This window comes from Salmo salar, chromosome ssa22 (genome assembly GCF_905237065.1).
Source record: "Salmo salar chromosome ssa22, Ssal_v3.1, whole genome shotgun sequence".
NCBI classification, from domain to species: domain Eukaryota; kingdom Metazoa; phylum Chordata; class Actinopteri; order Salmoniformes; family Salmonidae; genus Salmo; species Salmo salar.
Window position 1 is genome coordinate 39,597,140 of NC_059463.1, and position 24,438 is coordinate 39,621,577.

Genomic DNA, 24,438 nt, shown 5'->3' on the forward strand with positions numbered 1-24,438 from the left:
TGCCATATTCTGACCGTGACTTAATTCCCTAATAATTCCACCACCTTTACGCATGAGGAAACCATTAATAAGGTCTCGCGAACCTGCCTGTTCCAAGTGGAAAAAAGTATCTAAGAAAAATGTCCCCCATAGAAATAACACCATTCTGCATGCACTGTAATTTACAACTTGATAAGAGCTGGGTAAATGATTAAGGGAATTGTACATATAAATGACTCGTTTTAGATCTATTTTACTTTATAATCACTGGAGACCAGTGGTGGGGGGAAAAAGTTGAGTAGAAGTATAGATGCCTTAATAGAAAGTTACTCAAGTGAAAGTCAGCCAGTAAAATACTACTTGAGTAAAAGTATTTGGTTTTAAATATACTTAAGTATCAATAGTAAAATTTTTATTTATTTATCCAGGTAGGCCAGTTGAGAACAAGTTCTCATTTACAACTGCGACCTGGCCAAGATAAAGCAGTGCGACACAAACGACAACAGACTTACACATGGAATAAACACACGTACAGTCAATAATACAATAGAAAAGTCTATATACAGTGTGTGCAAATGAGGTAAGATTAGGGAGGTAAGGCAATAAATAGGCCGTAGTGGCGAAGTAATTACAATTTAGCAATCAAACACTGGAGTGATAGATGTTCAAGTAGAGATACTGGGGTGCAAAGGAGCAAAAAAATATAATATGGGGTTGAGGTAGTTGGATGGGCTATTTACAGATGGGCTATGTACGGGTGCAAGGATCTGTAAGCTGCTCTGACAGCTAGTTAGTGAGGGAGATATGAGGCTTCAGTGATGTTTGCAATTCGTTCCAGTCATTGGCAGCAGAGAACTGCAAGGAAAGGCGGCCAAAGCAGGATTTGGCTTTGGGGGTGACCAGTGAAATATACCTGCTGGAGCGCATGCTACGGGTGGGTGCTGCTATGGTGACCTAGCAAAGACTTGTAGATGACCTGGAGCCAGTGGGTTTGGTGACGAATATGAAGCGAGGACCAGCCAACGAGAGCATACAGGTCGCAGTGGTGGGTAGTATATGGGGCTTTGGTGACAAAACGGATGGCACTTTGATAAACTGCATCCAATTTGCTGAGTAGATTGTTGGAGGCTATTTTGTAAATGACATCGCCGAAGTCAAGGATCGGTAGGATAGTCAGTTTGGCAGCATGAGTGAAGGATGCTTTGTTGCGAAATAGGAAGCCGTTTCTAGATTTAATTTTGGATTGGAGATGCTTAATGTGAGTCTGGAAGGAACGTTTACAGTCTAACCAGACACCTAGGTATTTGTAGTTGTCCACATATACTAAGTCAGAACCGTCCAGAGTAATGATGCTGGGCGGGCGGGTGCGGGCAGCGACCGGTTGAAGAACATGCATTTAGTTTTACTTGCATTTAAGAGCAGTTGGAGGCAACGGAAGGAGAGTTGTATGACATTGAAGCTCGTCTGGAGGTTAGTTAACACAGTGTCCAGAGAAGGGCCAGATGTCTACAGAATGGTGTTGTCTGTGTAGAGGTGGATCAGAGAATCACCAGCAGCAAGAGCGACATCATTGATGTATACAGAGAAAAGAGTCGGCCCGAGAATTGAACCCTGTGGCACCCCCATAGAGCCTGCCAGAGGTCCGGACAACAGGCGCTCTGATTTGACACATTGAACTCTGAGAAGTAGTTGGTGAACCAGGCGAGGCAGTCATTTGAGAAACCAAGGCTGTTGAGTCTGCCGATAAGAATGTGGTGATTGACAGAGTCGAAAGCCTTGGCCAGGTCGATGAATACGGTTGCACAGTATTGTCTTTTATCGATGGCGGTTATGATATCGTTTAGGACCTTGAGCGTGGCTGAGGTGCACCCATGACCAGCTCTGAAACCAGATTGCATAGCGGAGAAGGTACGATGGGATTCGAAATGGTTGGTGATCTGTTTTTTAACTTGGCTGGGTAGGATAGATATAGGTCTGTAACAGTTTGGGTCTAGAGTGTCTCCCCCTTTGAAGAGAGGGATGACCGCGGCAGCTTTCTAATCTTTGGGGATCTCAGACGATACGAAAGAGAGGTTGAACAGGCTAGTAATAGGGGTGCAACAATTGCGACGGATAATTTTAGAAAGAGAGGGTCCAGATTGTCTAGCCCAGCTGATTTGTAGGGGTCCAGATTTTGCAGCTCTTTCAGAACATCAGCTATCTGGATTTGGGTGAAGGAGAGTCAAAAGTTTTTCTTTATTTTTTCTACATTGTAGAATAATAGTGAAGACATCAAAATTATGAAATAACACATCTGTAATCATGTGGTAACCAAAAAAGTGTTAAACAAATCAATATATATTATATATTTGAGATTCTTCTAAGTAGCCACCCTTTGCCTTGATGACAGCTTTGCACATTTGTTTAACACTTTTTTGGTTACTACATGATTCCATATGTGTTTTTTCATAGTTTTGATGTCTTCACTATTATTCTACAATGTAGAAAATAGTAAAAATAAGGAAAAAACCTTGATTGAGTAGGTGTGTCCAATAAGCATATATATTTAAAAGGCTTTCTTCCATTGATCGCTAATATTCTGAACCTTTTCTCTCGATATTCTAGTCTGTCAAACTAAAACTAAAAAGTGCAATGTATTAAAAGGGATGTCTTAAGATAAATCTACCAAAAATGAATGAAAACTCATTTTTTACATTTTAGTAATTTAGCAGACGCTCTTATCCAGAGCGACTTACAGTAGTGAATGCATACATTTCATACATTTTTATTTAATTTTTTTCCTGTGCTGGCCCCCCGTGGGAATCGAACCCACAACCCTGGCATTGCAAACACCATGCTCTGCCAACTGAACTACAGGGAAGGCACTTCCCAAGTGGGAGGATTTTCAGCAGTTGAAAGAAATGTATTTAGAGCGCGCAAGGTAGCCACTCCTGCAGAGCGTTTTACGTGACTGAATGTGTGTAGGAAAGGCATACATTCCTAAATCGGGATTGGCCCTTGGCGCATGTCTAGCTGTCAGCTACACAGCTTGTGGCATGTTAATCGAGGAATCCCCTGAGATTTGGCCATTTGAAAATGAAATGCTTCTAACAGCTTTTGCATCAGTAAACTTCTGAAACTCCAAAAATGAAACCTAAGTTTACTTTGATAGATTGGCCTGATGCCATGTAGCTAGTAGCCACCACTCCGACCATAGCGCTTTAGAACAACACTAGATTTTTAATAGGCAATGCTAATAGGTGTTAATAATCAGTGCGAATGGAATGTTGAAACTGGAAGAGAACCTTTCTGTGCAACAATGTCTCTGGAAAACTTTCCACATTATTTCCAGGATTATCTGCTTCGATAACCGAGACACCAGACCAGCTCGGGGGAAGAGTGACGAGCTAGCTGCAGTCAGGTCAGTGTGGGACAAGTGGGTGGACCGCCTTCCCCTGTTTTACAACCCTGGGCCCAACATTACTGTTGATGAGCAGCTTATGCTATTTAGGGGCCGCTGCCCCTTCAGGCAGTACACACTGTCTAAACCCGCAAAATATGGGATCAAGATCTGGGCTGCCTGTGATGCTGCTTCATCATATGCGTAAAACTTGCAAGTGTATACGGGGAAGCCAGATGGAGGAGCCCCTGAGGAGAACCAAGGGATGCGGGTTGTCCTGGACGTCGCACACGGACTCACATGCAATAACATTTTTACTTCGCACAACCTGGGACAGGAGCTCCTCAACAGGAAGCTGACGATGATTTGAACAGTATGAAAAAACAAGCCAGAGCTCCCACCTTAGCTGTTGAATACACAGAACAAGCCTATCAATTCCTCTAAGTTTGTGTTCACAGCTGACACGTCCCTAGTGTCCTACGTGCCAAAGAAAGGCAAAAATGTGGTACTCATGAGTACACTGCATAAGAATGGGAGAATCTGTGGGCAGGAACATCAAAAAACAGAAATCATAATGGATTACAATGCCACAACAGGAGGAGTGGACAATTTAGACAAGCTGGTGACTGGCTACAGCTGCAAAAGAAGAACCCTACACTGGCCCACTTGTGATATTCTTCAACATTTTGGACATTTCGGCTCTTTCTCGAGGACCTGAGCAAGGCATTGGTAAGACCTCAAATCCAGAGGAGGCAACATATCCCAAGAACCCCAGCAGCCATCGTGAGGAGGATTCAGGAGGAGGATGCTGGTTCCCCATCCACCCGACCCACAGAACCAACAACTCCAATACCTGAAGTAAGTGTGAGTGTTGTTGTTGTATGTGTGTGTCTGACTCTCCTACCTTGGCCTGCTGTAACTATATATATGAGTGAGTGAGATGTTAGTAAAGTTCCTGAACTAAGTGTTTTCATAATTCTAGATTGCAACCGGTAGCAACAAGAAGAAGCGCTACGATGTGTGTGGACCCAAGAAGGACAGGAAGACAGTACACATGCATCAAGTGCAAGAAATACATTTGCAGCACACACACTCAGTAAAACTCATGTGGTGTGTAGACCAGCCTTAATTTGTGTTCAATGGGGCTCATTTATCATTTCCATAAAATACTGTATGTAAAATTTGTCCTTCAGTGCAAAGCAATAAACATCAATAAGGATGAAAGCCTTGTTTAATTTATATTTGTTCAAGATAAACATGATTTATTCCACCCGTGTCTTGATTAGAATTGATTTTTGTTTAAAAAAAATCACATTTTATAAAAACAAATATGAATAGTGATTTTATTGATAAATGTAATCTAGCAGAGGTAAATGGCAAATATTAACCATGTATGCTGTCTTTATTGCTTGTAATTGATATGTCAACTAAGTATTAAGTATTTTTACATAAATCCATCAGACCCGCGAACATTGGGTGAATAACAAAAACATGAACACCATACGGTTTAAGGAAAGGAGAATACATTTCAGGTAATTAAGACAAGCTAGCTGCTCTTCTACAGTTCATTGCTGCTGTCTCAGAAACCACTGTGAGAGAGAATATGTAGGCGTGTAGATGTTACATCCAATAGTCATTTCAAACAGATTGGGTGTAATGTTTCTCTAGGTCCCCGGGCTGGGATGATGTTCACTGGTGTCTGAGACGGTTAGCTAATAACACTGATTTAGTCCATTGCTAGTTGTAAATTAAGCAGTCCCCAAAGCAGGAAGGACCTGAGCTTGCCAGTCCCTGGCAAAAATGAGGTTGAGAAACACTAGTGTAGACTGCTTCTGTCCGGAACGCTTGATGTATGTACAAATACCCATCGGCAATGATTGCTTTAATCCCTCCTGTCGAGCTACCATCAAAACTGCCTAGAGACTGCTGTGAACAAAATACACAATAGCATTTTATGTTTTAATAATTAAAAAATAACACCATTTATTTACATAAATTACAAGAAAGCACAAACTGGTTCACCAAAGTCTACATTAAAACATTGTCCTTTATACTGATAGTAGGCTAGTTTTTAATCATCACTTTCACTATGGTTCATATCATTCAAATGTGGTTTAAAAACAAGGGGCCAAATTAATTCAATAAGTGTTATGTATTAATAATATTCTAGTCAAAGAGAAAAATAATATTTTGATATCGCATTCACAGCACTGTAAGGACAAGATAAGAACAACCTTTTGTTATGACACCATGATCGCTTCAGATGAACCACCTCATTCATAAGACTGATTCTCTGTACTGACAGCAAGGCATACAGCAGTGCATTCAACGACAAGTCTATCTTGAAACCAAGTAAAATCAATCACGTACTGTTAAATCTATACAAAAATGCTTTACAGTCCTACATTACGTAACACTCCTAAGTATAGTCACATAATTTATCTTTCACAGTTAGGTGCATCCTGGCCTTCCCTCTGTCCGAATAGACAGACTCTACTGGTCTCTACTGTAAATGGGACTTAGATATGACAGCAGCCTTGTTGTATGAGAGGGGATGAATTTGGATGGAATTGTGGTTTGTGTTGTTCTCAGGACAGAGGAATGATACAAGCAGCTCAACCTTCTTCACAAAGAGGACGTAGTGGAGTCCACTACCTCACGACCGTTACAGACTGTTGTTACCGCTGTTGGCACACTGGTAGAGGCTGATGCTGGAAAAGAACGAGAATAGAGGGTAACATACACTGCTCAAAAAAATAAAGGGAACACTAAAATAACACATCCTAGATCTGAATGAATGAAATAATCTTAGTAAATACTTTTTTGTTTACATAGTTGAATGTGCTGACAACAAAATCACACAAAAATAATCAATGGAAATCCAATTTATCAACCCATGGAGGTCTGGATTTGGAGTCACACTCAAAATTAAAGTGGAAAACCACACTACAGGCTGATCCAACTTTGATGTAATGTCCTTAAAACAAGTCAAAATGAGGCTCAGTAGTGTGTGTGGCCTCCACGTGCCTGTATGACCTCCCTACAATGCCTGGGCATGCTCCTGATGAGGTGGCGGATGGTCTCCTGAGGGATCTCCTCCCAGACCTGGACTAAAGCATCCGCCAACTCCTGGACAGTCTATGGTGCAACGTGGCGTTGGTGGATGGAGCGAGACATGATGTCCCAGATGTGCTCAATTGGATTCAGGTCTGGGGAACGGGCGGGCCAGTCCATAGCATCAATGCCTTCCTCTTGCAGGAACTGCTGACACACTCCAGCCACATGAGGTCTAGCATTGTCTTGCATTAGGAGGAACCCAGGGCCAACCGCACCAGCATATGGTCTCACAAGGGGTCTGAGGATCTCATCTCGGTACCTAATGGCAGTCAGGCTACCTCTGGCGAGCACATGGAGGGCTGTGCGGCCCCCCAAAGAAATGCCACCCCACACCATGACTGACCCACCGCCAAACTGGTCATGCTGGAGGATGTTGCAGGCAGCAGAACGTTCTCCACGGCGTTTCCAGACTCTGTCACGTCTGTCACATGTGCTCAGTGTGAACCTGCTTTCATCTGTGAAGAGCACAGGGCGCCAGTGGCGAATTTGCCAATCTTGGTGTTCTCTGGCAAATGCCAAACGTCCTGCACGGTGTTGGGCTGTAAGCACAACCTCCTCCTGTGGACGTCGGGCCCTCATACCACCCTCATGGAGTCTGTTTCTGACCGTTTGAGCAGACACATGCACATTTGTGGCCTGCTGGAGGTCATTTTGCAGGGCTCTGGCAGTGCTCCTCCTTGCACAAAGGCGGAGGTAGCGGTCCTGCTGCTCGGTTGTTGCCCTCCTATGGCCTCCTCCACGTCTCCTGATGTACTGGCCTGTCTCCTGGTAGCGCCTCCATGCTCTGGACACTACGCTGACAGACACAGCAAACCTTCTTGCCACAGCTCGCATTGATGTGCCATCCTTGATGAGCTGCACTACCTGAGCCACTTGTGTGGGTTGTAGTCTCCGTCTCATGCTATCACTAGAGTGAAAGCACCGCCAGCATTCAAAAGTGACCAAAACATCAGCCAGGAAGCATAGGAACTGAGAAGTGGTCTGTGGTTACCACCTGCAGAACCACTCCTTTATTGGGGGTGTCTTGCTAATTGCCTATAATTTCCACCTGTTGTCTATTCCATTTGCACAACAGCATGTGGAATTTATTGTCAATCAGTGTTGCTTCCTAAGTGGACAGTTTGATTTCACAGAAGTGTGATTGACTTGGAGTTACATTGTGTTGTTTAAGTGTTCCCTTTATTTTTTTTAGCAGTATATTTTCAATAAAATACCAAATTAACAGACTAGTTATAAAGTGTAGGTATGACTTAGTTTTTCACATTGATTAAAGCAAAAAAATATTGAACCAAGGGATCTGTTTTTGTGAGAAGTTTGTGGTGTTCTACTTTTCCATAGGCCTATAGTATGGCAAACACAACATACTCGTCACACACTGTTTACAACAGGTATAAATGATGCAGCGAAATGCTTACTTGCAAGCTCCCTCAACAGTGCAGTACAAATATCAATATAATCTGAATATAATGAAATCATAAATAGCAGTAGATGTGCAGTATGTTTCAGTTGATGGCTTACCAAAAATGACTGAAACTTTGAGCTGATTGTACGATTTATATGTGATGACAAAAATAAATGTTAATGGTTGTTTAGAAAAAGCTAAAACCAATTTAGTAGTGATAGAGACGTTACCTTTCCAGGAGCTAGAGCTGGGGGCAGACGCCGATGCTGATTTGACTGTGGCCCCAAAACGGTTGGCAGCCACTCTCAGCGTTGTCACGTTCTTCTGGGGCTGGAATAAGATGATGTGGACCTTAGGAGCAAAGAGACAACCCAGCACCACCGACCCACTCAGACTGACAGAGATGCACATGGTGGTTGTCTGAACCTGCACGGGGTAGATTGAGAGAGAGGAGGTTGGGTTAGAGTGAACGGGACTCACTGGACATTTTGAGGCAGCCCAGCCAGCACCACAGAGCCACTCGGACTGACAGGACTAGTACTAGATTAAATCAATAGCCTTGAGTTTAAGAGAGAAGCGGGAGAAAGGGAAGGAGAAAGCAGGAGAGAGCGAGGAAAACTAGAAAATGCATGTTATTTCCTACTAACTTTGCTGATAAATATTTTTTGGAGAGAAAATGTACTTGATACGATTGTGATGTGTTGTTGTCTCACCTAGTTATCTTAAGATGAATTCACTAATTTCAAGTTACTCTGGATAAGAGCGTCTGCTAAATGACTAAAATGTAATGTAAATATTGCTGGAAGCACTGGCTGAAATTATGAATGTCTGGAAGACTCCAGGTTCATCACAATTGAATGAACAAGGCAGCTTGTTTTTCATGTGAGAATATCTCTGCAATGTTTTATCTAAACCATATTTAAAATGCAGGAAGACCAGCCCAACTGCTGGTACTTGGAAACTGGTCAGAATTGAAGGAATGATGGATGGCGTTAAATACAGGGGAATTCTTGAGGGAAACCTGTTTCAATCTTCCAGAAATTTGAGACTGGGATGGAGGTTCACCTTCCAGCAGGATAATGACCCTAAGCATACTGCTAAAGCAACACTTGAGTTGTTTAAGGGGAAACATTTAAATGTCTTGGAATGGCCTAGTCAAAGCCCAGACCTAAATCCAATTGATAATCTGTGGTATGACTTAAAGATTGCTGTACACCAGCGGAACCCATCCAACTTTAAGGAGCTGGAGCAGTTTTGCCTTGAAGAATGGGCAAAAATCCCAGTGGCTAGATGTGCCAAGCTTATAGAGACATACCCCAAGAGACTTGCAGCTGTAATTGCTGCAAAAGGTGGCTCTACAAAGTATTGACTTTTGGGGGGGGAATAGTTATGCACGCTCAAGTTTTCTGTTTTGTTGTCTTATTTCTTGTTTGTCTCACAAAAAAATTATTTTGCATCTCCAAGTGGTAGGCGTGTTGTGTAAATCAAATGATACAAACCCCCCCAAAATATATTTTAATTCCAGGTTGTAAGACAACAAAATAGGAAAAATGCCAAGGGGGTTGATTACTTTCTCAAGCCACTGCAGAAGAGGGACGCTGGGAACAAGTCTTCCTATCTAAATGCCTTATTAGAAAAGGGACATTGGGAACAAGAGTCTTCCTATCAAAATGCCCTGGTTGAATCTCCTGTACATTTCACTGTCGACATTATAAGAGGGAAAAACATAATTACTTTTCACATCGTAATATAAGGTATTGCAATGGCAATACTGCAGTTTTAGATTAGATACAGAAAATAATTTGGAGAATGTCTTTGTCTTCTCAGTAACAGTCGATGTGACTATACTATATGTGCCTATTAAAACTGGGGTTTAATGCCCACATAATCAAGACTGGGTATCTCTATCTCCAGTGTCTTTGTTCTTGTCTTTAAAGCATCTCTACGACACATGAAAAGAAATACAGTCCTTTGATGAGACACAGAGGAAGGTGATGATCAAAAGGAATGTATGTATGTCACCTAGATCCTTTGGTACGCTATGACACATTCAAGGACTTATAGATTTTTTTTAAATAATGATCTGGGAAAAAAGACACCCACTGTCATTCATATCGTACTGACCCTAGTGTTGATAAGCACAATTAACTCATTCTAGTCCATTTCATTACAATATATTGGAGTTGGGGTTGCATAAATTACGGTAACTTTCATAAAATTCCTAAGTTGTCCAAAAATCCTGTTTAGAAGATTCTTGAACTCTGGAGGGAATAAGCAGGAAATCCGAAAACCTCCAACCAGGATTTCTGGAAAACCTGGACCTTTTGGAAAAGTTACCAGCATTTTTACAACCCTAATTGGAGTCTATTATTCCCACTCACCCTGTAGTCGCTGGCCGTTACATAGAAGATGGGCTGGAAGGCCAGCCAGATGATACAGGTGGTGTACATGGTGAACCCAATGAACTTGGCCTCGTTGAAGTTCTCGGGGCACTTCCTGGTCTTGAAGGCATAGACCGTGCAGAGGACGATGAGGATGCAGTTGTAGGCCAGAGCAGCCAGCATGCTGGAGTCCTTGCTGTTGCACTTTAGGGTGACTATATCCCTCCTCTCGGGGCTCACCTCCATATAATTAAATATAATAGAATAGTATTAGCTATATTGAGTAGTGAACAGTATATTAATATAGAATAGTATTATATCTCTATGCTCTTGTGACAGGCGTCACTGTCATTGTGCTTGCTTAACAGTATAGCTTCCGTCCCTGTCCCTCACTGAGATCCTCCGCCTTGCAAACACACATGACCGCCCGCTTGACAATGCCTTATTACTCTATAGAAAAGCAAATGATTTGACAGCATGAGTGGAAACATTTCAGGCTGGGGGTTAGGAATCCAACTCTGTTACACCCACCTCCTTCCTGACGCCAGGCATCTCCACCAGGAGCCAGACCAAGGCCACCAGGAGCTGACAGGAGATCAGCCCGCCACAGATAGCCACCTGGGAGGCCGGGCTGATGAACCGTGGCCGTGTGGCCCCGTCCTTCACCCCGCTGAATATCCGCGCAATGCGGTTGGTCTTGGTGAGGAGCGCCGAGTAGCACACGGCAAAGGAGGTACCCAGGCCGAGTCGACGTAGGGTACACACAGCCGTGGAGGGCTTGGCGATGTAGATGAAGGTCATGCTGTAGCACATCAGAACCCCCAGCAGGAGGATGTAGGACAGCTCCCGCCCGCTGGCTTTGACCACTGGGGTGTCGTTGTGTTTGAAGAATAGGCCCACCACGGAGAGGGTACACAACATGCCCAGGCAGGAGATGGTCACCGGCCCAATAGCCCAGGCATCCTAAATCAAATCAAGGTTTATTTAAAGTGTTATTTCACATGTATACGTTGCAAAACACTTTACAGAATTTTTTTAAAAAGGGAAGAAAATAGCAGCAAAAGGAGGGAGAGGGAAGACAGTGACAGTACCTCCCAGCGGATGTACTCCTCTGGCAGGTCGAAACAGCCTGTCAGGTTGGCCTGGGGCCACTGTCCAAAGCTACAGTCCGCACAGGTGAATTCATCCAGCAGGTACTGGTAGGGCTGGCAGGGGGAAATGAAGTGTATAGTCCCAAATAGATGGTTTGTAGATGTTCAGTAGTTGTTAAACTAACTATCGACAATATTTGATGAGCGCCTTTGGAACATCTACATTTAAAAAAGTCTAATAAATCAATTTAATATACACCATCACAATAAATCTATTATTTATTAGTCATTATGATATGAAGTAAATGTATTTCTGAAGAACAGACAGAATATGAGTTGGCCTACTGTATGTTAACTGGCTATGTTCCATGCCATAGTCTGTTTGCTTGTTCATTTAGCAGACAAGATATGCTTAGAAGTCCGGTGCCATTACTTAGTTTTATCTGATTTTATAGTAAGAAGAATATCATTGAACTTAGCTGAATTAAATAGAAAGGAGCGAGTGAGCATATGAAGTGGCTAAATTGAGCATAAAAGTGATCATTTGAAACAGGTCCTATATGCTACATTTAGAGTCATTTGTCAATTTTTGTTGTGAATAATACAATCCTTAGAATGTCATATATGGGCTGCATGGTGCGACTATAGGTTATTGATGATTTTAGAAAGTGACATAAAAAACTTGCGCTTTGTTCCTTGCCACAGGCTGCACAGCTGTTCTCTCATCAAGTGATCATATTTTCACCCCTCAGACTATTCTCAATTTAATCTTGTCTTCACTAATATGTAAAATTAGTTTAGATTTAGAATGGCCCATTATCAAATGGGCAGGAACAGGGGCAGGGGCCTCCATTCACACTCAAATAGCAAATGGAGGCCGTGCGCTTTCCTGACAATCTGTTTTGTAGGCTACTTCGGTTTCATAATGGAGCTGTGCTTAATATGAACAACTGATATGAACAACTGAAAAATATAAGAAGACTTATTTCCCTCCATGCATCAGCCACTGTTTGAGGAGCATGCCCTTGATGACCGACAGGTGATATTCCGCCCAAACTCTGTATGCCACGGGCTCTCAAACCTTGTTCCTGCAGCTACCCAGTAATTAATTCTGCTCAGGAACATCAATAGTAACATGTTTTCGCAACTAAACATATTTCACTAAACTGTTGACAGTCTGTCTGCATGCTCAATAAAGGAATAAAGGAGAGAGAGGAGATGGAAACACATGGTGGAGAGATATTCTGTATAACTGAAGGTATCGTATCACTCAATATGTTCTCCCCCAGGCTCATGGATAGAAATGTTGGAGCGTAGCATAAGGTAACCAGTCCATCCAGTATGCATAATAATATAGTTCACACTCAAAGGCTAGACCAATTATGTACCAAAGACATCTTAAAATCAGTTTTGTTTTAGGTTTTTCTGCCATGTGTAATATGCAGTTGGTTATGTATGGTATAACGGCACAATCACAATTTTTATTCCGCTTTTTTTGTTGGCTTAGGCTCATAAGCCTATGCATATCAATAAGCTCTAATATGCGTTTTGAATTAATCATCACCTTAGAAAGCGCTGTCCATTTAGTTGTGTTAGGCTTTGAAACAACATCACAACAACCATGTTTTACACTGTTTCAACCTGCTGTTGAACTTCTTTCTTCAAATTGATCATCACAGTGAGGTGAGTTTTAAAAGTACTATAGGTCGACTGTTCTGATGTGTTTGATGTGATTTTCAAAGGCATTTGCATTGATGTCAGAGTGGTTAGAGGGACAATAGAGCCCTGAGTACCAGTCCATTAGGACCTAATGAAGGGGCAATAGAGCCCTGAGTACCAGGCCATTAGCACCTGATGGAGAGACAATAGAGCCCTGAGTACCAGGCCATTAGGACCTGATGGAGGGACAATAGAGCCCTGAGTACCAGGCCATTAGGACCTAAAGGGAGAGACAATAGAGCCCTGAGTACCAGGCCATTGGGACCTGATGGAGAGACAATAGAGCCCTGAGTACCAGGCCATTAGAACCCAATGGAGGGACAATAGAGCCCTGAGTACCAGGCCATTAGGACCTGATGGTAGTTAGCAAGTTGGGTACTACCAAAGCATGTCCAGAGTGCATAAAAGGATATTACCATGACTCAATGGTCACACTTAATTTTACTGCAGTCATGACTCATCACTGCCAGTGTGGCGGTAACATGGTCACTGCAGCAACAGCCCTATCCTAACCCTAAACTTAAATCTGAAAAAAATAAGGTAGTGTATTTTCAACTGGTAGAAATGAATGGTGTCGGGTGGAACACACCCTCAAAGTGAGATGCTGACTAACAGAAGATAAACTATACAATGACAGAATAGTGTAATCTCTTACACTCTTCTCTCCTTGCTTGTGGATGTATTACCTGGCAGGGGATGCAGATCCAGCAGCACACGTCTCCAGGCTGCATGCTCTTCACCTCGTTCTTCCTACAGGGGTCGCTGCACTGGGAGGTGGGGGGCCCCTCGCCCGGGCCCCTCCATGGCACCTGGCTGGTGTTTAGGATGAGGCCCTGGGCCCAGTAGCCCACCTTTAGAGAACAGGAGTGGAGAGGAGAGATACTTGGTTAAAACATTTCTGTTTTAACCAAGTATCGCGAGCGCACACACACACACACACACACACACACACACACACACACACACACACACACACACACACACACACACACACACACACACACACACACACACACACACACACACACACACACACACACACACACACACACACGGTGAGAGGCACATGGTCAGCCGCAGTACAGCACCCCTGGATGGAGAGCTACATACCTTCCTGTACACGTATTTATCCTCCTCTTTGTGGTAGTGGAAGATGTTGTAGCGGCCCAGACTGTCTCCGTAGGCGTCGAAACGCACCATGTTTTCCGTGTCCGCAGGTCTGAAGGGAGCTGAGGGAAACAGAAGAGTGGATAATATTCAGCCAATCTTGTCTTGGACAATGGAAATAGATTTCAGAAATGCTTCTATATTGTTATTATGATTATTATTGTTATAGGGTGTGATGCCTTCTTCAGGGTTTCAGATGAGAGGAAACAGAAATATATAAATTATGACATTTAAGAGGAAAGAAAACCCCTCCTCTTTAGTTAGATATTGAGTTTTAATATGTAGTAAAACATTTTTCTCACATACTTAGATATTATGTAAATATTTCCTTCATCGAATCCGTTTTCTTTTTAATTAATTCCTTTAATGCAAACATCCATTCATGAGGCATGTTCTCAAAATACTGCAGGTGGCTTGCTAAGCATCTTACTCAGTCTCTATTTGTTACTGATGATCCCATAGATGTTAATTCATGTTTTATCACTGCAAATTGAATCTTCACCAAACCTTTCTCAACTCCACAGGGACACAACATCAACTGAAAAACCAATCTCATGCTCAATCCAGATTAGCATTGGTTTCAAATTGCTCCAATTTGCCAATATTCATGATTAAATAAAAAAATGTAATACTCAATTATATTTAGACATCATTCTAGGAGAAGCTCAGGGTAATAATAGGATTACTCTGTGATTCTGAGCTGCTTGCAGAGCGCTTACCTTCTGTGTGTTATTACATTGAAATAAGAAAAGTAAGATAAACATTATGAGTGGCAAAGATAGTTTCATTCTATAGTATATCTAAACTTGTGTGGTGAATGAAGTATAGGCTAACATTGTGATATAGACAGTAATCAAGTCACCTGACCTTATATGGCTGTTAAGGCCATAGAAATTGAATTACATTACCCACAGAATTGGGTGCACTCAATATGGCCACCGGTCCACCCATTATGGAATATTTACAAGAATGGTGTTGGCCCCTTCTGGTAATGCTATTTCTATTGTTGACCACTTCACTCACCATCAAACTTGGCCTTGAGGATGAAGTCTCTATAGAACCTCTTCCCAGTGCCTGGTTTCATGGCATCACATATCTTGGTGGCATTGGGTAGGCACACCGCCTGCCTCATATTATGCAGGGCATGAGCCATGGCATACACCGCGTTGACTACAAACATGATCTTGGACTCCTGCTCAAACTTGCCGTCCCGCAGACTGTGTTCGCTACAACCAGGCTCCGTGAGACTACAGTCGAAGCGGTGCTCCCAGAATTCTCTGAACCAGGGGTTCCGTGTGTTAGTGTAGGGGTTCAGCTTGGTGAAGTAGTCTGCAAACTCCCGGATGGGGTAAGAGGCCAGCTCGATGGTGAAGGCCCCCTCTGCTGCCGTCTCGCTTCCCCTCACCACGCTCTCCTGAAAATCATTCACATTTTATAATTAATTGGAATGAAAACATAACATTTCTTACTTAACTTACATCTGCAGTTACCAAAATCACAGTCACAAAACATGACATTTTATCGAAAATAGCAGTAAAATGACGGGAATCGATTATTACACAGGAATTAGTTCTATAATTGTTAGGGAATCGGGAATCAACCATTTTTGAATGGACTACCAGACCCTACCTGCGCCCCCCAGCCATCGCTGGCCACCCAAGTGAAGGTGCTGTTCATGCGCGCGGCAGCCACCAGCAGCTCCCTGGCATCCTCACTGCGTGTGAACAGGATGACCACCTTGGCGTTGGACTTCTGCTGCAGCGAGCGGATCACCTGGTCGTAGCTGAACCGGTTCATCGAGCGACTCACCTGTTTGACCAACAAATTAATTATGCACTAACTTATAATCATTGCATGTTACAATAAGACACAGTAGTCTTCAACACTATTGAATCATTTACACTATATTAATTATTTAGCTGTGACAGGGGCAACAACAGCAACAACAGCAACAAACAAACAAATAACAACCGGCTGACCTTAGCCGAGGTGGCGATGCAGATTTGGCGGGCACGGGCCTCCTGCTGGAATGCATCGATGCCCGTCTCGCCGTAGTCGCCCTCAGATGCCACAGTGGACACGTAGGTCCAGTTGAAGTAGCGCAGGATCTCGGCGATGGCCTTGGCCTGGTAGAAATCAGGCGGCACGGTGCGGGCAAAGTAGTCGTAGCGAGACTTGTCACTGAGCTTGGCGCTGGTGGAGGCATAGCTGATCTGAGGGATCTGGAAGAGGCGGAGGAGGTTGGCCACCTGGTGAGGGAGGGAGGGAGGGAGGGAGGGAGGGAGGGAGGGAGGGAGGGAGGGAGGGAGGGAGGGAGTGAAAGACGGAGAGGGATGGAGGGAGGGAGGGAGGGAGGAAGGAAGGAAGGAAGGAAGGAAGGAAGGAAGGAAGGAAGGAAGGAAGGAAGGAAGGAAGGAAGGAAGGAAGGAAGGAAGGAAGGAAGGAAGGAAGGAAGGAAGGAAGGAAGGGAAGTAGGAGAGAGGGAGGGAGAGAGAGAGGGAGGGAGAGAGCGAGAGAGAGAGAGAGAAGGAGGTATGGAGAGAGGGAGAGAGGAAGGTATAAACTATGTTAGCTAGTCCCAGACATTCACCACCTACACTTACATGTGCTAAACACCGTAAGAGAGCTTCTTCCTCATGTCAAATTCACATGGACTATAATCATCTCAGTTCTCATTTAAATGACTCACATAGTGACAATGGCTCCAGCCTCTGTATGGTTGTAGGAGATATATATGATAGACAGTGCCCGCCTTTGGTTAGGTGATCTCAACCGGCACACATATTTTACAAGTAAACTAACAAAACAACTGCAGCACACCATTCTCTCTGTTTTCAGAGCTAATTTATCAGGGAGTGATATCAGATCCGCAGCCCCAGTCCAAAGGTGTCTATGACTGCTTCCTAAGTGGCACCTTATTCCCTATATATTGGCTCTGGCCAAAAGTAGTGCACTAAATAGGGAATAGGGTGCCATTTGGGTTAGCAGACTAGCATACATCTTTAATATCTCTACACCTCAGAGGACCCTCTTAAGAAAATCTTCTGCTGTCCAAAAATGTCTATGTCTTTATCTCTGCAGCCCCAGTCCAAAAATGCCTATCTCTACTGTATCTCTGTACCTTGGAGGATTCTCTTTTGAAAAGCTTCTGCTGTCTACAGGGCCGGTTCCAGGTATAAGCAACATAAGTGACCACTTAGGACCCCGCAGCCACTAGGGCCCATGGCAAAATGCGTAGAATTGCAGGAAATTAACTCTAAAACAATTTTTGTCTATCAGGTGCCTACCTGAAGGTTTGACATTGTAGATAGAGGTCACCAGCAAATACCCCTTTCACATGTCACACAATCTAACACTATCACCAACCCTGTCTACAATGTCAGTTATCCACATTACCTGGAGCAAGAGCCACACATCCCAATACAGATGGAAGAAATGGATAACAACCATATCTGTTTAATTATGTGATAACAACCAGAACTTTGAGATAAGAACTTTAGACGCTTGTTTTACCCAGCAGCTTAAAGCTGTCTAATCTAGGGCCAGACACACTAAAGCCGCCAGATAGGCAGACTGAGGTGTGTGCGTGTGTTGTGGAATCTACCATTGATATTTCGACACCATAAGCTTATTATGCCCCAAATAACTGAGACATCATCTATTGATCTAACACGTGGAAGCTATTGAAAGCAGATGTTGCTGAGAGAGACATTGGCCTAATCACATAATTGAATAGAACAATATTATATTGTACCTCTGTGGAAAGCAGAACATGTTGAATAAATAGTCAACATCGATTAGTGTACGTGTGAGTCTTTTTAGTTTTACTATCCTTTTGGGGTCCAGAAGTCCTCCCAAGTAAAACATGGAAAATGGTGGGGACAATTTGCCGGTCCCCACAAGGAAAAAGGCTATTTAATAAGGCTTAGGGGTTAGGTTTAGTGTTAAAATTAGGGTTAGGGGTTAGGGTTAGGAGTTAGGGTTAGGTTTAGGGTTAGGGGTTTGGTGTTAAGATTAGGGTTAGATGTAGGGGTTAGGGAAAATAGGACTTTGAATGGGAATCAATTGTTTGGTCCCCACAAAGAGAGTAAAACAAATGTGTGTGTGCGCGTGCTCGAGCATTCGTGTGTGTATGCCCATGTTTGTTCTTGTAATACCACTGTAACTACCACCTTCTCCCTCTAGCACATCAGGATGCCTAGGGGCTTCCACAGCCCTACTATTCCCATGGACCTCATTTAACTCCTCACTCTTTCACACTAATCCACTTTCAGATTTTCATTATTTCACCTGCCTTCCCTTTCCAACACGTGACAATAGAATAGTGACTTGATGGGAAAAGGAAGCCCGAAGCTTCCTTTTTATAACTTTTTAGTTTACTAATTAGTGGCCATCATCCCTTTAGTTTTTCGGCCAGTACATAAGAATATTATGAGACGGATGTCCACCTTCATTTGAGGAGATTAATCCAGTATTTGATAGTTCTTGCACATCATTAATACACCCACAAAGTTCTGTGTTCTGTGCAGAATAGCCTACAGTATACTGTATAATACTCTGTGTAGCATGTGTTGTGAGATGTCCCATGCCGTGCTGCAGCTGTATGTTCCCATTACAAATGGAAAGTAGAAATGTCTTGAGTCATGAGTATTCAACCCTTTTGTTATGCGAAGCCTAAATAAGTTCAGGAGTAAAAATGTGCTTAACAAGTCACATAATAAGTTGCATGGACTCACTCTGTGCAATAATAGTGTTTGATGTGGTTTTTGCATGACTACATCATCTCTGTACCAGACACATACAATTATCTGTAAGGTCCCTCAGTTGAGCAGTGAATTTCAAACACAGATTCAACCACAAAGACCACAGAGGTTTTCTAGACATGAAATATCCCTTTGGGCATGGTGAAGTTATTAATTACACTTTGGGTGGTGTATCAATACACCTAGTCACTACAAAGATACAGGCGCCCTTCCTAACTCAGTTCACCTGCTCAGGGATTTCACCATGAGGCTAATGGTGACTTTAAAACAGTTACAGAGGTTAATGGCTGTGACAAGAGACAACTCAGGATGGATCAACATCATTGTAGTTACTCCACAATACTAACCTAAATGACCAAGTGAAAAGAAGGAGGCCTGTACAGAATAAAAGTATTCCAAAATATGCATCTTGTTTGCAAGAAGGCACTAAAGTAATACTGCAAAAAATGTGGCAAAGCAATTAACTTTTTGTCCTGAAAATGAAGTGTTATGTTTGGGGCAAATCCAATACAACAGATTACTGAGTACAACTCTCCATATTTTCAAACACAGTGGTGGCTGCATCATGTTATGAGTATGCTTGTTATCGTTAAGGACTGGGGAGTTTTTCAGGATAAAAAATAAACTGAATGGAGCTAAGCAAGGGCAAAATCATAGAGGAAAACTTGGTTCAGCCTGCTTTCCACCAGACACTGGGAGACTAATTCACTTTTCAGCAGGACAATAACCTAAAGTGCAAGGCTAAATCTACACTGGAGTTGCTTACAAGACGACAGTGAATGTTCCTGGGGAGGGGACGAGTTAAAGAGTTAACTTAAATCTACTTGAAAATCTAAGGCAAGACCTGAAATGGTTGTCTGGCAATGATCAACAACCAATTTGACAGAGCTTGAAGAATTTTGAAAAGAATAATGGGCAAATGTTGCACAATCCAGGTGTGGAAAGCTCTTAGAGAATAAATAAAGAAAAACCATTGAATAAGTAGGTGTGTCCAAACTTTTGACTGGTACTGTACGTACAGTAGTGTAGATGCCCCTACGTCTACACAGAAAGAGGACATGGAATGGATTGCTGTTATCCAGAGGGAGCATTGCACTTTGCCTGCCTAAATACGTCATATTTACTCAATTTGTCCTCTTGAACCAGTAGTGTGCCTGCTGTTCCCCCAGGCCTGTGGTATACAGGGCGTTTTAAATGGATCTGTCAGAGTGGGTTAAGCGCAAGACTGTTCTGAGATCAGTGTTAATGTCAATCAACTCCATCGAGGTAGAAAGAGAGACCATCCCTTATCTTTGCCATTATCACTTCTGTGACAGCATGGACAGCCCCATGAGGTTTTTGTGTGAAGTGTGCCCTCTATCCAACTCTATGGTCAGTTTATAGAGAAACCCTCTAGGGAGGCACACTCCACAGAGTATGTTAGTGTTGCACTCACCATACTAGCTGATCTCTCTGCTCTCTCCAGCTTGCCTTATGTCCATCCACTTTGGTGCACTGATGTTTATTTATGGAACAGTGTCCTTGAGATGAAATACCCCAGATATTTGGAGGACATAATCTCTCAATCAGCTGTAAGATGCCATCCATAGGACTGTAGAAATGTTGACTACAGTGTAGGTAGGCAGTAATCAGTACATTTATTATGAAGCTATTGTTGTATTTTTATTTAATTGTTTTGTTTGTCTTTTTTTCTATTTCTGACACAAATGGGAATACTCTGTTTAGGAATATACTCTGCTCATTAGCATATTATCTTCCTGAGGACTCAGAAAAAACAAAATGTTTTTGAACATACAGCTGAAGTCAGAAGTTTACATACACTTAGGTTGGAGTCAATTAAACTCGTTTTTCAATCACTCCACAAATGTCTTATTAACAAACTATAGTTTTGGCAAGTCGGTTAGGACATCTACTTTGTGCATGACACCTATAATTTTTCCAACAATTGTTTACAGACAGATTAGTTCACTTATAATTCACTGTATCACAATTCCAGTGGGTCATTAGTCTACATACGCTAAGTTGACTGTGCCTTCAAACAGCTTGAAAAATTCCCGAAAATAATGTCATGGCTTTAGAAGCTTCTGATAGGCCAATTGACATAATTTCAGTCAATTGGAGGTGTATCTGAGGATGTATTTTAAGGCCTAGCTTCAAACTCAGTGCCTCTTTGCTTGACATCATGGGAAAATCAAAAGAAATCAGCCAAGACCTCCACATAAATTGGAGACCTCCACAAGTCTGGTTAATCCTTGGGAGCAATTTCCAAATGCCTGAAGGTACCACGTTCATCTGTACAAACAATAGTAAGCAAGTATAAACACCATGGGACCACACAGCCGTCATACCGCTCAGGAAGGAGACACATTCTGTCTCCTAGAGATGAACGTACTTTGGTGCGAAAGGTGCAAATCAATCCCAGAACAACAGCAAAGGACCTTGTGAAGATGCTGGAGGAAACAGGTACAAAAGTATCTACAGTGGGGGAAAAAAGTATTTGATCCCCTGCTGATTTTGTACGTTTGCCCACTGACAAAGAAAGGATCAGTCTATAATTTTAATGGTAGGTTTGTTTGAACAGTGAGAGACAGAATAACAACAAAAATATCCAGAAAAACGCATGTCAGAAATGTTATAAATTGATTTGCATTTTAATGAGGGAAATAAGTATTTGACCCCCTCTCAATCAGAAAGATTTCTGGCATTCCAGGTGTCTACTTCATGAAGCTGGTTGAGAGAATGCCAATAGTGTGCAAAGCTGTCATCAAGGCAAAGCGTGGCTCCTTTAAAGAATCTCAAATATAAAATATATTTTGATTTGTTTAACAGTTTTTGTGGTTACTACATGATTCCATATATTATTTCATAGTTTTGATGTCTTCACTATTATTCTACAATGTAGAAAATAGTAAAAATAAAGAAAAACCCTTGAATGAGTAGTTGTGTCCAAACTTTTGACTGGTACTTTATATAGTGCGGAGCCGAAGACGGACTGAAATATGAATCCACTAAGAGCATTAAACTGTAACATATCATTAATAAAGCACTAAATACAACTGAAGGTCTTGTTAATTGAAGGTCTTGTTCGTTCAAATATTTTTTATTGAACACATACACAAGAATGGTGTATAGGTATAAAAGACAAGTTTACAGTTGTTATCTAAACATAAGAGAACAGACATTAACCAAAAGACCCAGAATTTGAAGGTCTTGTTAACTTGAATAAATACATTTGAGTATAAATTGGCAACTTCTATCAATACATAAGATACAGTAGCAAACATTGACTATAGTTGCTTGGATTGGTTACCTGTCTTTGCATCTGTTTTAAGCACAAGAGTGTACTAGGTAGCAAGGACCAACAATGACATCGACAGCTCTCATTATCTGACATTTTTATACTTTATTCCACTGCATGTATCCGACTACACTGAGGCAGGTAGTCACACATGCATGGGTCCCACATCCTCCACCACTCTCAGACAGACAGTAAAGTGTCAGTTAGCTGTCACCAGCAGAAACTGAAAAGGGATCAGGATACCAGGATCAGGATACCACTGGAGTGTGTGACAGTAACTGTCTCTGTATGCCTTTCTGTACTCACTCTACTCTCCATTTCTCCTTTACTCTTTATCTCACTCTTTTTATCGCTCTCATTATATCTATCTTTCTCTCTGTCTCTCTCCCTCTCTGTCTCCTTCCGAGGGACAACTAGGAACACCTCAGCTGCCTTAGACCCTTATAAATTGACCAATTAAATCTTAGTTTCCAAAAATCTAATTTTCAGCAACTTAACCTTTAATTGACCTAATTTCTTTATTCAATTTATACTTAAACTCTGCTAATATGATTAGGATAGACTGTATTATTGAAACAGAGAGTTTAAAATGCTAGCTGAGTGAGTAGCATCCCACGTACTGCTGCTTTAACCCTGGCCAGGTTCAAAGGGGGTTACATACTGTATTTGTTTATGTAAGAGTGGAATCATAGCGAGAGTAGTTCCATCACCACACCTCTGGCAACCTCCAGTCATTTCAGGTGTTAAATGTTGATATGAAAATATGAAAATTAATTTGCAGAAGCCTATATATATTCCCTGGAGTAGACCTTATATTACTATGTGTTGCAGCAAATATATGTTGCAAAAACCAACTAATGGCATTTAAAATATAATTACTAACAAACTCCCTGGTTAGCTTTTAAGCTTAACTAATAGAATGTGAGACTGCAGCTTATAAATCCATCACTGACATTTCAGTCCTTTAAGGGTTGAGAGTTCGAGTTATAAATTGCTTCCCTATACATACATGAGACTACATAGACATAATGCTCCAGAGACTGTTTGAGAACTAAGAATCCAGTTCTAGGTACAATAAAGTCTCACGTAATTGGTCAGCTCCTCGATTAAGTTCTGTGTCCATACCTGTTTAGAGAAGAGATGAAGAGATGCTAGAATGAGGAACGGAACGAATGTGGAGTTGTCCCCTCCTCTTCCGAAATTCGAAAGATGCTAACACCTGCAAAATGATGATTTGTTCAAATAACGCATAACAAAAAACCCAAACCCAAACCCCAGAACTACTGCTGCTCGTTATCCCACACATCCCATTCCTTCCCAACAGATACTATGGTACCAGTTATGTTTACGTGGCTCTGTCCATGAGAGATTATAGGTACTGGCATGATTCCATATACAAAGAAGACTACAGTTCCAGTTAAGGTTTCTGTATCCCAATGGACAGGATGCATCCATACATCCATCTATACATCCATCAATACATCCATATATACACCCATCTATACAGTACATTCATATATACACCCATCTATACACCCATCTATACATCCAACTATACATCCATCTATACAGCCATCAATACATCCATATGTACATCCATATATACACCCATCTATACATCCAACTATACATCCATATATACACCCATCTATACATCCATCAATACATCCATCAATACATCCATATATACACCCATCTATACATCCAACTATACATCCATCTATACATCCATCAATACATCCATATATACATCCATATATACATCCATATATACACCCATCTATACATCCATCTATACATCCATCAATACATCCATATATACATCCATATATTCATCCATATATACTCCCATCTATATATCCATCTATACATCCATCTATACATCCGTATATACATCCATCAATACATCCATATATATATCCATCAATACATCCACGAGAGACAGTTTGATGAGAAGTCACCTCTTCAGAGGAGATAGGAGCAGAGAAGGGGCTGAGATAGAGGACATATGTACATGAGACAGCCTGGGTGCGGGCGAGTGGCAGCTCTTACTCATCCACACGTATGTCATGATTTTTTCAACATGGAAAGCCCATCTGTACATCCCAGAGGGCCATGCCAAGCATGAAGACGGGATGACGA

At 42.1% G+C, this 24,438-nt stretch overlaps 1 protein-coding gene across 4 annotated transcripts in view; it reads right to left on the reverse strand.

The window, feature by feature from the left end:
- Positions 1 to 4,687: 4,687 nt before the first annotated feature.
- The window catches only part of grm2b (glutamate receptor, metabotropic 2b), a 58,534-nt gene continuing 38,783 nt past the window's right edge, over positions 4,688 to 24,438 (reverse strand). For all 4 annotated transcript variants that reach the window (XM_014167809.2, XM_014167805.2, XM_014167804.2 and 1 more), the window contains 10 exons: positions 16,215 to 16,484; positions 15,865 to 16,044; positions 15,259 to 15,649; positions 14,179 to 14,297; positions 13,755 to 13,919; positions 11,350 to 11,463; positions 10,790 to 11,221; positions 10,259 to 10,498; positions 8,108 to 8,303; positions 4,688 to 6,069 (listed from right to left, as the gene is read on the reverse strand). In XM_014167809.2, the coding sequence (XP_014023284.1) occupies positions 5,984 to 6,069; positions 8,108 to 8,303; positions 10,259 to 10,498; positions 10,790 to 11,221; positions 11,350 to 11,463; positions 13,755 to 13,919; positions 14,179 to 14,297; positions 15,259 to 15,649; positions 15,865 to 16,044; positions 16,215 to 16,484 (2,193 nt within the window). In that variant the 3' untranslated portion in view covers positions 4,688 to 5,983. The remainder of the gene's footprint in view (positions 6,070 to 8,107; positions 8,304 to 10,258; positions 10,499 to 10,789; positions 11,222 to 11,349; positions 11,464 to 13,754; positions 13,920 to 14,178; positions 14,298 to 15,258; positions 15,650 to 15,864; positions 16,045 to 16,214; positions 16,485 to 24,438) is intronic.